Source organism: Berghia stephanieae, chromosome 14 (assembly GCF_034508935.2).
Source record: "Berghia stephanieae isolate SIO BIC M18660-M18661 chromosome 14, UCSD_Bste_1.3, whole genome shotgun sequence".
In the NCBI taxonomy this organism is placed as follows: domain Eukaryota; kingdom Metazoa; phylum Mollusca; class Gastropoda; order Nudibranchia; family Aeolidiidae; genus Berghia; species Berghia stephanieae.
This window is the reverse complement of record NC_088373.1, coordinates 2,366,895-2,379,394: the sequence shown is the minus strand read 5'-3', so window position 1 is coordinate 2,379,394 and position 12,500 is coordinate 2,366,895. Positions and strand designations below refer to the sequence as shown.

The 12,500-nt window shown below is 38.3% G+C and overlaps 1 protein-coding gene across 4 annotated transcripts in view; it reads left to right on the top strand.

The window, feature by feature from the left end:
- Positions 1–12,500, top strand: part of LOC144959708 (mast/stem cell growth factor receptor kita-like) — a 118,763-nt gene that overhangs the window by 76,187 nt on the left and 30,076 nt on the right. For all 4 annotated transcript variants that reach the window (XM_078892388.1, XM_078892385.1, XM_078892389.1 and 1 more), the window contains exons 2-3: positions 8,479–8,580; positions 10,546–10,791. In XM_078892388.1, coding sequence (XP_078748514.1) covers positions 8,479–8,580; positions 10,546–10,791 — 348 coding nt within the window. The remainder of the gene's footprint in view (positions 1–8,478; positions 8,581–10,545; positions 10,792–12,500) is intronic.

Sequence of the window (12,500 nt, the reverse complement as noted above, 5' to 3'; positions counted from 1 at the left end):
GTGAGAACAACTCACAAACGCGGATGGCAAAAACAATAACAAAGGCCTGAGTGACGTCATCTGCATACATCTATAATGTTTATCCATGTGGCCTTGTAGTGTGACCCTCGCTTTCGGATCGGAAGGTCCATAGTTGAGTCCTTGGACGAGGCTCTTTACTCACATTCTCTCACCGTACTCAGGTGTAAAATGAGTACCTGGCCGTTAACAGCGTTGTCTCTGTCCGGAAAAAATTGTAATATCGCCTTATAGGCGTCATGTCTCGTTCTACATGTTACGCGTTGCTGTTGGTCAGGGACCCCTCGTAAAGCGCTTTGAGCACGTTTAGTGGATATTGCGCTATATAAAAGCTCGTTTTTTAAAAATCCATCTTCCCTATATCAACGACCTTTCTTCCTCGTATTAAACCTCACTTTCATTTCATATTAAATCCGCCTCCCTCCCCCCCCCCCTCGACCCTCCCACCCACCCCCTCCTCATTCTCAAATTCATTTACCCGCAAATTAAATCGATCCATTACTTCCATTTTATTCCCAATTCCACGAAACAAATGCCTGCCCGCCGGGACCAATTTGTGATCCGTCTTAATTGACATCGCCAATTCCCGAAGCCCTTTTAAACGGGAATAGATTGCGTCACTCGCGCCATTTTGTCTTGCCGATAAATTTGAGAGACTTTGCTATCACAGAGGCGTAATCTGGAGAAAAAAAACAAAACAAAACAAAACACGTATTAAAACTTTTGGACATAAAACTCGTCCTTTAAATTATATTGATTGATTAATATGACCTCCATCTTGTCAAAGACTCCTCAAACCCAGGACTTCCTTGAAAACGTCCTTGAAGTTATTATATAGGTCAAAGAGATTTTTGGCAAGATGAGGGTCGTTTTAAACGATTTGGTGTTTAAAGGACGTATTTTCTGTCCAAAATGTTATATACGCGTTTCTTCAGAAAACGGTCACCACAAGATAATTAGAAATCCCAAAGTAATCTGTTTAAAGGCCGGGGGATTTAGAATCGATTACTAATTGCTTTGAGGTATGGTATCGTATCGGTTCAGATATAAATTGACAATATTCTTCTTTATTTTTATTTTTTTTTTTTAATTTCCTGATCCCGAATCGTCTCATAATCGTCAGAGGTAGAAAAAAGCAAAAGTAAATTCCCTTCAAAGTATAATAAATTATGTGACCCTTCGCCTCAAAACGGTATTAAGTCGGGTTGGTTAAGATGTTGAAAATTGAATTTATAGCCAGAAATATCAGACTTGTGGTGAGTTTGTATGTTTTATTGAGGAGAAAAGATATCATATTCTAGGGTGCTAGTTCCAACCATTTATATTCCTGACCAGTTTAACATTTAATTCGGCTTTTAAGCATCTGATTCGTTCCGACATAAAACCGTTTTGAGACGATGGGTATCAAATAGGGATGCCTCTATTTGTTTTGTTTTTTTAAATCACCAACCATTGGTGTTTAGGTCACTAATCGCAAAAATCGGGATTTCCCCAAAGCCAAAAAGGGTATATTAATTGCATGTAAGCTTCAGTTTAATTACAAAAACAGATCAAATGAACGTTTTGGGTTTCCCCTTTATCAACAAAACAGGATGAATGAAACACTGCAGATGAATGATATAATATGGTAGTATATATCATTCCAATGCAGTGTTTCATTCATCCTGTTTTGTTGATAAAGGGGAAACCGAAACGTTCATTTGATCTGTTTTTGTTATTAAATTGAAACGAGCTTACATTCAATTTCATTTTATTATTTATTTCTTCGAGCTTCGAGCAGCAACATTTACATTATATAATAATTGCAAAAATCGGAATACATATGACCAAAATTATAATATTATGCGTACTTATGCCCGTCTCTCTCTCTCTCTCTCTCTCTCCCTCTCTCTCTCTCTCTCTCTCTCTCTCTCTCCCTCTCTCTCTCTCTTTCTATCTCTTTCTCCCTCTCTCTCTCTATCTATCTCTCTCTCCTCTCTCTCTATCTTTCTCTCTAGCTCTCTCCTCTCTCTCTCGCTCTCTCTCACTCTCTCCCCCTCTCTCTCTCTCTCTCTCTCTCCCTCTCATTCTCTCTCTCCCTTTCTCTCCCTCTCTCTCTCTCTCTCTCTCTCTCTCTCTCTCTCTGTGCTAACGTGTTTTCTTCTGTGTATCTTTGTATATTTAAGAAAATGTTCTAAGATTAGCACACATTGGCGATCACAGTGATATATTTAATGAAGGTAACCTATTTAGGTCCTGTGTCAAGGCAATTAATCACGAATGTCAAACACAATCACTTGCATGTCATGTGACACATATCTGGGGGAGGGGGTAGGGGGGGGGGTGGGAGGGGGGAGGGTCATTGGTGTGTCTCACCCCAAATGGAAAAGAGACAAACAACAACCCCGGCCTTTTCACATATAGTAATGGTAAAAATAATAACAACAAGAATAATAATAATTATACTACTACTACTACTACTACTACTACTACTACTACTACTACTACTACTACTACTACTACTACTACTACTACTACTACTACTAATACTACTACTGCATACTACTACTACTACACTACTACGACTACTACTACACTACTATACTACTACTACTACTACTAACTACTACTACTACTAACTACTACTACTTACTACACTACATTACTACTACTACTATACTACTACTACTACTACTACTACTACTACTTACTACTACTACTACACACTACTTACCTACTACTACTACTACTACTACTACTACTACTACTGACTCTACTACTACTACTACTACTACTACTACTACTACTACTACTACTACTACTCACTTACTAACTACTACTACTACTACTACTACTAACATACTACTACTACTATACTACTACTACTACTACTACTACTACTACTACTACTACTACTTACTACTACTACACTACTACTACTACTATAATATATACTACTACTATACTACTAACTACTACTACTACTACTACTATACTACTACTACTACTACTACTACTACTACTACTACTACTAACTAACTAACTACTACATACACTACTCTACATACTACTACTACTACACACTACTATATACATACTACTATACTTAACTATCATACTAACTAATAATAATATAATATAAAAATTAATTATCATATTTTAAATCCCCCCCCCACACACACACACACAAGAAAAAAAAATTCAAATATTAAGGGGGTAGTGTCACAACAAGGACAATTTTAATTAATTTTTATCAAAAATTAAGTTTTCAGTGCTTTTTCTGCAGTATTAGGTGTGTCCAAGCATATTTCTAAAGACTTTATGGAATAATTTCCACTATCGGTGTGTATGAGGTGGCATTTTAGGGGTACCCCGTCCCGAAAACTTTAGATTTTGGGAACAACTTTTCTCAAAAAGTGTCTATTCAATTTCAATGAAACTTGCTATGTAGGTGATTTTAATGGTAACCAACAGTCCAATCCCCCCCCCCCCCCCCCCCCCCCCCCCCCCCCCCCCCCTCCCAACAAAACAAAACAATCAAACACAGTAAAATAGGTGAGGAAATGATTTTAAACAAGAAAACAGCGGAAAATAAACCCAGCAAACCTCATAATGTACATTTTCCCCCTTTGTCCCGAGCTAGTGGGTTTTTTTCAGCGTGTGAAACTCTTCGATGAAACCACTTAAAATGTCAAACTAAATTCTGTGTAAGAATTTTACTCACAACCAGGAACGGGCACACACACATCAACACACACACACACACACACACACACACACGGACACACACATCAACATAAACGGTAGCCATCGTTAACTTATAGATAGAATGCGATTGGCCAAGGAGTTCACAACATTGCCATCCGGAAGTATAACGGACCAACACACAAACTCTGTGTAACCATGAATGTTTATAGTCAGGTTAATACAGTTTGGTGAGAACAAGTCACAAACGCGGATGGCAAAAACAATAACAAAGGCCTTGGTGACGTCATCTTCGAACTATCTATAGATAGTTTGAAGATGACGTCACTCAGGTATTTGCTATTGTTTTTTGCCATCCGCGTTTATGAGTAATGCTCACTGAACTGTATTAACCTGACAATAAACGTTCATGGATACACACAGTTTTGTGTGTTGGTCCGTTGTACTTCCGGATGGCAATGTTATGAGCTTCTTAGCCAAGCGCATACTATCTATAGCCTGACACTGACCGTGGCCTTCGTAAAGTTTATGGATAGAATGCGCTTGGCCAAGGAGTTCACAACATTGCCATCCGGAAGTATAACGGACCAACACACAACTCTGTGTAACCATGAACTTTTATAGTCTGGTTAATACAGTTTAGTGAGAACAACTCACAAACGCGGATGGCAAAAACGATAACAAAGGCCTGAGTGACGTCATCTGCATACTATCTATAGCCTGATACTGACCAAAAAATGACGTCAAAATGCCAGTCTTTGGCCACAAAAGAAAACAAATCGTGAGTTGTATTCAATAATTCAACCAATGGGACCACTTGTTTCCATGAGCTCTACTAACGACAACTCACTAGGCGGTGCGAAAACCAAATAATGATGTCAAAATGCCAGTCTTTTTGGATTTCGGTGTCAGGCTATAACTTAACGATGGCAACGCATAAACACACATACACGAACACACACATCAACACACACACCGACACACACACACACACACACGCAAACAAAACACACACACACAAACACAAACACACACATAAACAGTTGATTCCAATGCGTGAAAGTAACAAATGGGACCAAATGGATTGGAAACGCCAAGGTACTCATACATAATTGATGTCCAACACTCAAACTTGTCAGCCAGATAAAAACAAAGCTTTTTGTCGGGGAAATAAATAACAATCATTAACCCTCTCTTTACCAACTCCAGGAAAATCATCACATTCGTTACGATTCAACCAACATTTTTCTTATTCAAAGTTCTTTTGTACTTAATAAAATTTAAAGAACACGAACAATTGAGCTCATAGCGGCACATACGGCATAGCCGCAAATAGATGGATTATCGGGTGGAAGCTTCTCACGTGACGTGATGATTGTGTCTAGAAAAAACCCCGATATATTTCCAGACAGTTGGAACGGTCTGACCTAGATATAGTTATAGATAGTTCGAAGATGACGTCACTCAGGCCTTTGTTATTGTTTTTGCTATCCGCGTTTGTGAGTTGTTCTCACTAAACTGTATTAACCAGACTATAAAAGTTCACGGTTACACAGAGTCTGTGTGTTGGTCCGTTATACTTCCGGATGGCAATGTTGTGAACTCCTTGGCCAAGCGCATTCTATCTATAGATAGTATGCAGATGACGTCACTCATGTCTTTGTTATTGTTTTTTGCCATCCGCGTTTACGAGTAATGCTCACTGAACTGTATTAACCCGACTATAAACGTTCATGGATACACACCGTTTTGTGTGTTGGTCCGTTATACTTCCGGATGGCAATGTTATAAGCTTCTTAGCCAAGCGCATACTATCTATAGCTCAAAATGACTGAGACTGACTAAAGTTATCGACTCTTACTTCCGTTCTGAGCTCACGGGGTGTTTGCTGGAACGTCCCTTTGGGATTGTAGAAATGGATGGATGAATGGATGAATGGGTGGATGGATGGATGAATGGATGAATGGGTGGATGGATGGGTGGATGGATGGTTGGATGGATGGGTGGATGGATGGGTGGATGGGTGGATGGATGGTTGGATGGTTGGATGGTTGGAAGATGTAATTGATGTGTCTGTGGGAATAGTGCTATAGCAGTAGGTACTCCTGAAAAGCCTGTGTTTTTTTTGTTTTTTTTTTATGTGTGTGTGTTTTTTTTTTTTTGGTTTTTTTGTTGTTTTTTTTTTTTTTTTGGGGGGGGGGGGGGGTTGGGCGTGTTTTTTTGTTTGTTTTCTTTTGTGTTTATTTTTTTGATTTTTTTTTGGTTATTTGTTGTTGTTGTTGGTTTTTTGTTTTGTTTTGTGCCAGAAATCTCGAACTTCAAGCATCAATCTATTAAAATAAGCCATCGTCTTCCTGAAATCTCTCAAACCTGGGACGTCACGGAACACATAAAGAAAATATCGCTGCTAGATCCAGTTCGAAGGAAAAAATAACGATAAGTATTGAAATGTAAGCTTCAATTTTTATTAGACGAAGACAGATACTGTGAATATTTCGGGTTTCCCCTTTATCTACAAAACGCGATGAATAAAACACTTTTCGTTCTACAGTATCTGTCTTCGTCTAATAAATTGAAGCTTACAATTCAATACTTATCGTTATTTATTTTTTCAGAACACTTAAAAGAAGTCCCAGGTGCAAGAGATTTTCGCAAAAACGAGGGTCATTTTAATTTATTCATATCTGAAGGAGGAATTTTCTGGCCAATTTTTTTAAGATACGTGCTTTTCGCAAATTTGTTTATAAGGAAAATCACCAAAGTTCAAAGAACTATAGCAGTTTACAAATGTGTGTAAAGAGCCTTTTCCCCTTTTCCCAATGACTCAACTATGCGAGAATCGAACCCAGGACCTTCCTACCCGAAAGCAAGCGTCATACCACAAAACCACGTTTCAGGGGGAAAAATACAAAATTATGTAAAGAAAAAAGTATTTACTGTATAAAATGGACTTGTGCATAATATTATGCTATTTGGCTAGTTGTCTGTGGAACATAAGGAGTCTGGGATGTCTTAAAACGTGATGAAAATAGATATAGATAGGCTTGTGGGTGGATGGGATAATGGGAATGGATGGGGGGAGGAGGAGGAGGAGTGGGGGAGGGACAGCGCTATTAATGGCCAGGTTCTCATTTTACATGTGAGAACGGTGAGAGAATATGAGTTAAGAGCCTTTTCCCAAGGACTCTACTATGCGAGGGTCGAACCCAGGACCGTCTGATTGATCCGAAAACGAGTGTCATACCACAAGATCACAGTTAAAGATAAAATGTAACGACACAAGTGTTTACTGTATAAAATGGACTTGTGCATATCATGATATTTGGCTAGTTGTCTGTGGATTGTACGGAGTCTGGGCTTTCTTAAAACGTGATAAAGATAGACTTTGGGGGTGGATGGAATAATGGGAATGGATCGGGGGGGGGGGGGGAGGAGAGGAGGAAGAGGAGGGGGCGGAGGAGGAGTGGGGGGGGGGGTAGAGGGGATAGTAGTGGATAGACAGCAATCAATGGATACACGTGCGGTTTTTTTTATTAAGATTAAGATGAAAATTAATTGGTTTCTTTATGGCTGTATCTATTATCGTCATTATCGTTATTATTATCGTGATTATCATTATCATCATTGTCGTCATCATCAGCATCATCGTCATCATAGTCATCATCATCATCATCATCATCATCATAGTCATCATCGTCATCATCGTCATCATCTTTATCATCATCATCATCATCATCATTATCATCATCATCATCATCATTCCAGTTACCATGATAATACTAATGTAAAAGCGAAAACGGAGAGGCTTCGGATTGAAACAGGAATATAATCATTGTCATGTATTCATATCACCATTATCATTATCTTCAACATCCTTGAGATCCACATGATACTCACCTTAAAAATCTACCTTAAAAATCTACGACTATCAATGATAGGATTTAAACACTCTGGAGCTTTGAAAAACAACACACACAAAAATAAACCCAAATAACTTGAGCTTTTTTATAGAGCAATATCCACTAAATGTGCGCAAAGCGCTTTACAAAGCGTCCCTGGTCAACAGCAACAAAATTCCAATTTTTTTTCGGACAGAGACAACGCTGTTAACGGTCAGTACGGTGAGAGAATGTGAATAAAGGGTCTTTTGCAAGGACTCAACTAACTATGCGCCGAGCGAGGCCCGAACACAGGACCTTCCGATCCGAAAGCGAGTGTCATACGACTAGACCACATAGCCGCACATTCCTACTGGGTAGGGTTCCTAACCTCCCATAGTGGGCAGGGAGGTACTTACCGTGACTTATATCCCCCTATATTTTCTTTCCAACATGCTGTCTGTCTTTGTCTTGGAAAGAAATTACTTGGTTGTGTTTTGGCCCTGGCCGGATACCCTCGCTGGGAGGGAAACATTCAAGTTTTGGGAGATGATATATTTTTGTCTTGTAAATCATTTCTCTGTTATACACTGTATTATGTTTTTTTACATATTATACATGAGTATTCCTAGTATCTGGATGAGACTTTTAGGTGATCTCAAACTAAACACTTTGATAGTGTGCTCTTGAAATCTACATATGTTTCCTATTTGAACCAATTCCTCCTTGTCTTACTTTTTCTTGGGTGCTTTAATTGTAATTCTAGAACTTTGTACTATCCCATTTTCTTCCTTTTTACTGGCGCTGATTTGACCTTAATGTGTTGCAAGTGCTGTAAAACCCTTAAAAACAAACAAACAATCTTATTATTAATCTTGAATACTATTGCTTTCTTCAGGTAAAACTGTGCTGGAAGGACCCATTGAGCGAGCGGAAATCGTAGGGAGAGAAGCTATTTTTATCTGTGATGTCATGGATGACGTCACCAAGCGTCACGTCGGTAAGAAATAGATGTTATATTTATGACCATATGCAGATAATACGTGCATCTCTTTTTGCTCTTCTTCCTTCTTCTCAAGTTACTGTAACTCTTCTGCCCTGATTGTATCACTATCACCCCGTCAGAAGTATTAAACAAAAATCAATGTAACAGCTTTAAACAATTTAAAAAGAATAAAATACAAAAAATCGGAACGTTTCGGGTTCAAAACCCTTCTTCAGCCAACAAGACAATCAATGAAAACAATAAATACATTAATGTTTAGATTCATGTTTTTTTGTTTGTTTTTTTTGTTGGCTGAAGAAGGGTTTTGAGCCCGAAACGTTCTGTGTTTTTTGTTCATTTTTTTTTTTTTGAAGTGAAACAAATTTCTAAATTACAAGGCATTGAATGAAAACATTGCAGCCCGCATTGTCCCTATAGCTACTGTAGAAACCAGACAGTCACTCTGGAATCTTGATTGGCTGCCTGTTGTGGCGCGTATTGATTATAAAATAACATGCATTTGTCACCAAATTGGATTCAGTAGTTTGATGTCACGCCGCCCGGCAACGGCGGCCATCTTGGTTCTAAACAAAGAAAATCATTACTTTTTATTCTTCATGCTGGCTAGAACTTTTCATATGCCTTGTGATCAGAATGTATAAAAGTCAAAACATGATCAGATTTATTGAGTTTTTTTCCTCTGGATACGCTTTTATGCTCGTCGGAGAAAGATATCATAAGGGCGTCAGCCATTGTTCCGATAGTTTAGAACCAGTCACTAAGTTACTATGCGTCATTACGAGGGAAGTGACATCATGACTGGTGAAGCGTATTACAAGGCATTGAATGAAAACATTGCAGCCCATAATATGGTCACTTGAACTACTGTAGAAACCAGACAATCACTCATGAATCTTGATTGGCTGCCTGGTGTGACGCGTATTGATTATAAAATAACATGCATTTGCCACCAAATTATCTCTCAAGAAAGGAACGAAGCGCCATCCTACCTTCAAGATAATCTAAACTTTTATTCTCCTGGCTGGGCGTAATTTACGATCATCTATTTCACTGTCATTTAAAACAACCCAAAGTGAGGCTAAAAACATAGTATAGTGAAAGATCTTTTAAATTTCCAGGGCCTCATATTTGGAACAGGCTGCCCGAGGACAATCGCTTTTTGGACTCAAAATATTCTTTTAAAAAACACTTTAAAACGTACTTTTAAAAAATATTATAAGATTGGATCATTAGAAATCAAGAAATGTTGTGACATAATCTTATTTTTTATAAACCCTTTATGTTTATTGGTTTTAAACAACTACAACTACAACTCATTATTCGACTTATTAGAGACACTTATAATGTATGTATTTATGTCCGTTTTTAACTAGAATGTTGGGGACAGGGTACATCCTTGCTTGACGCCGGTTTTAATATTCAAATGTCCTGTATAGATAGTATGCACTAGGCTCAGAAGTTCACAACATTGCCACCCGGAAGTATTACTGACCAACACACAAAGCTATGTATGAACATTTATAGACTGGTTAATTCAGTCCAGTGAGAATTACTCACAAACGCGGATGGCAAAAACAATAACAAAGGCTTGATTGACGTCAACTTCATTCTATTTATACTGGTAGTAATGGGATGATGATATATTCAAAATTGATGTTTATACATTTATTAACCCGCCCCTTACCACCGATTGAAAAATCATTCCATTTGTTATCATACAGCCAACATTTTTTTCTTATTATTCTGATTTCATTTTGTTATAGTCAAAGCGATAAAAAGTCCACACTTCGTTGCAGAGCTCATTTCCGTGTACAAAATATAGAACATACTCGTTACTATTCTGTTTGAAAAATCTACTTTCGTGTTGGATGAGTATGACGTTTCTGGAAACTTTCTAAAAATAGCTAGTAAGGAGAGAGTTAATGTATCTATTTATTTATTACTATTTATTTCCAATAGATGAACCCTACTCTATAACCTGGACGTTCCAACCAGTCGACAACCAAGACGCCGTCTCCGACGTGATGACAATTATTCACCTCGGAGGTCAAAAATTCTCGTCCTTGACCCCGGATCCGGATAAATACAAATCGGTGACGTCACACCTACGTCTGCACCAGGTGGCTTTGTCGGACGCGGGAAGATACACGTGTAGGAGCAACATGACTGACCCTACGGCTCTGGGAGCGAACCTTCTGGTTGTTGGTGAGTAAAACTATCAATCTGGGGTTACTCTCGTACCGTAGCCATCGTAAAGTTATAGCCTGACACTGACCAAAAAATGACGTCAAAATGCCAGTCTTTGGCCACAAAAGAAAACAAATCGTGAGTTGTATTCAATAGTTCAACAAATTAAATAACTTGTTTCCATGAGCTCTCCTAACGACAACTCACTAGACGCTACACAAACCTAAAAAATGACGTCAAAATACCAGTCCTAGAGGGTTCTTGTGTAAGGCTATATGTTAACGATGCCTACGTTCAAACACGTCTTGTATAGATAGTTCGAAGTTGACGTCACTCAGGTCTTTGTTATTGTTTTGTTTTTTTTACCATCCGCGTTTATGAGTAATTAATTCTCACTAAATTGTAGTAACCTGATTATAAACGATCATGGTTTTGTGTGTTGGTCCGTTATATTTCTGGATGGCAATGTTGTGAGCTTCTTAGCCAAGCGCATACTATCTAAGAAGCTCACAACATTGCCATCCGGAAGTATAACGGACCAACACACAAAACCATGCGTAACCTTAAACGTTTGTAGTCTGGTTAATACAGTTTAGTGAGAATTACTCATAATGCGGATGGCCAAAAAAAAAAAAAAAAACAATAACAAAGACACGAGTGATGTCAACTTCATTCTATCTATAAAGTTAATACAATATATGACACAATATCTCCTCAGTCTGGTTAACTCACTCAATCCTAGAGATCTTTGCTACTTTTCAAAATTGACAAAATGTATTAAAAATGAGCATGTACATTAGATAGTTTTATTCAACTACTGTTGACATGTACAAACTAAAAATATTAGCATTGCTTCTATGCCTCATAAAAATGTAATAAATAGGCATGGGGTAAAAGTAACCCGGGTAAACTACGGATATAGTCGGTGTTTGGGTTGAGTGAGTTAATTAGAAGTGTCAGATCTCCCGGATGTATCAGATTGTAGCCTTCGTCATCATATAATACCCTGACGCTTGGACTTGTATTTCGACGTCATTCAAAGGTTAATGAACTGCCGAGTGAATGAATTGGATTCAGTAGTCTGATGTCACGCCGCCCGGCAACGGCGACCATCTTGGTTCTAAACAAAGAAAATCATTACTTTTTATTTTTCATGCTGGCTAGAACTATTCATATGCCTTGTGATCAGAATGTGTAAAAGTCAAAACCTGATCAAATTTATGTTGTTTTTTCCCCTCTGGATACGCTTTTATGCTCGCCGGAGAAATATTTCATACGGGCGTCCGCCATTGTTCCGATAGTTTAGAGCCAGTGTTACTAAGTTACCATGCGTCATTAGGAAGGATGTGACGTCATGACTGTTGAAGAGTAGTATCGTTAGAAATGCTCAAGGAATCAAATTATCCCATTGGTTGAGTTATTGAATACAGCTCAAGATTTGCTTTCTTTTGGTGGTCTGGACATGCATTTTCACGTCATTTTTCGGTCAATATCAGGCTTTGAAATGACGAAAATGCTCTTTGCTCACATATTCTCACCGTACTCCGGTGTAAAATGAGTACTTGGCCTTTAACAGCGTTGTCTCTGTCGAAACAATGTACCATAGCCTAACAGACTAACGTCCTGTCTCGTCTTAAATGTTTAAGTGTGCTGTTAGCTAAGGACTCCTTGTAAAGCGCTTTGAGCACGTTTAGTGGATATTGCTCTATAAAAATGTTCTATGTTTT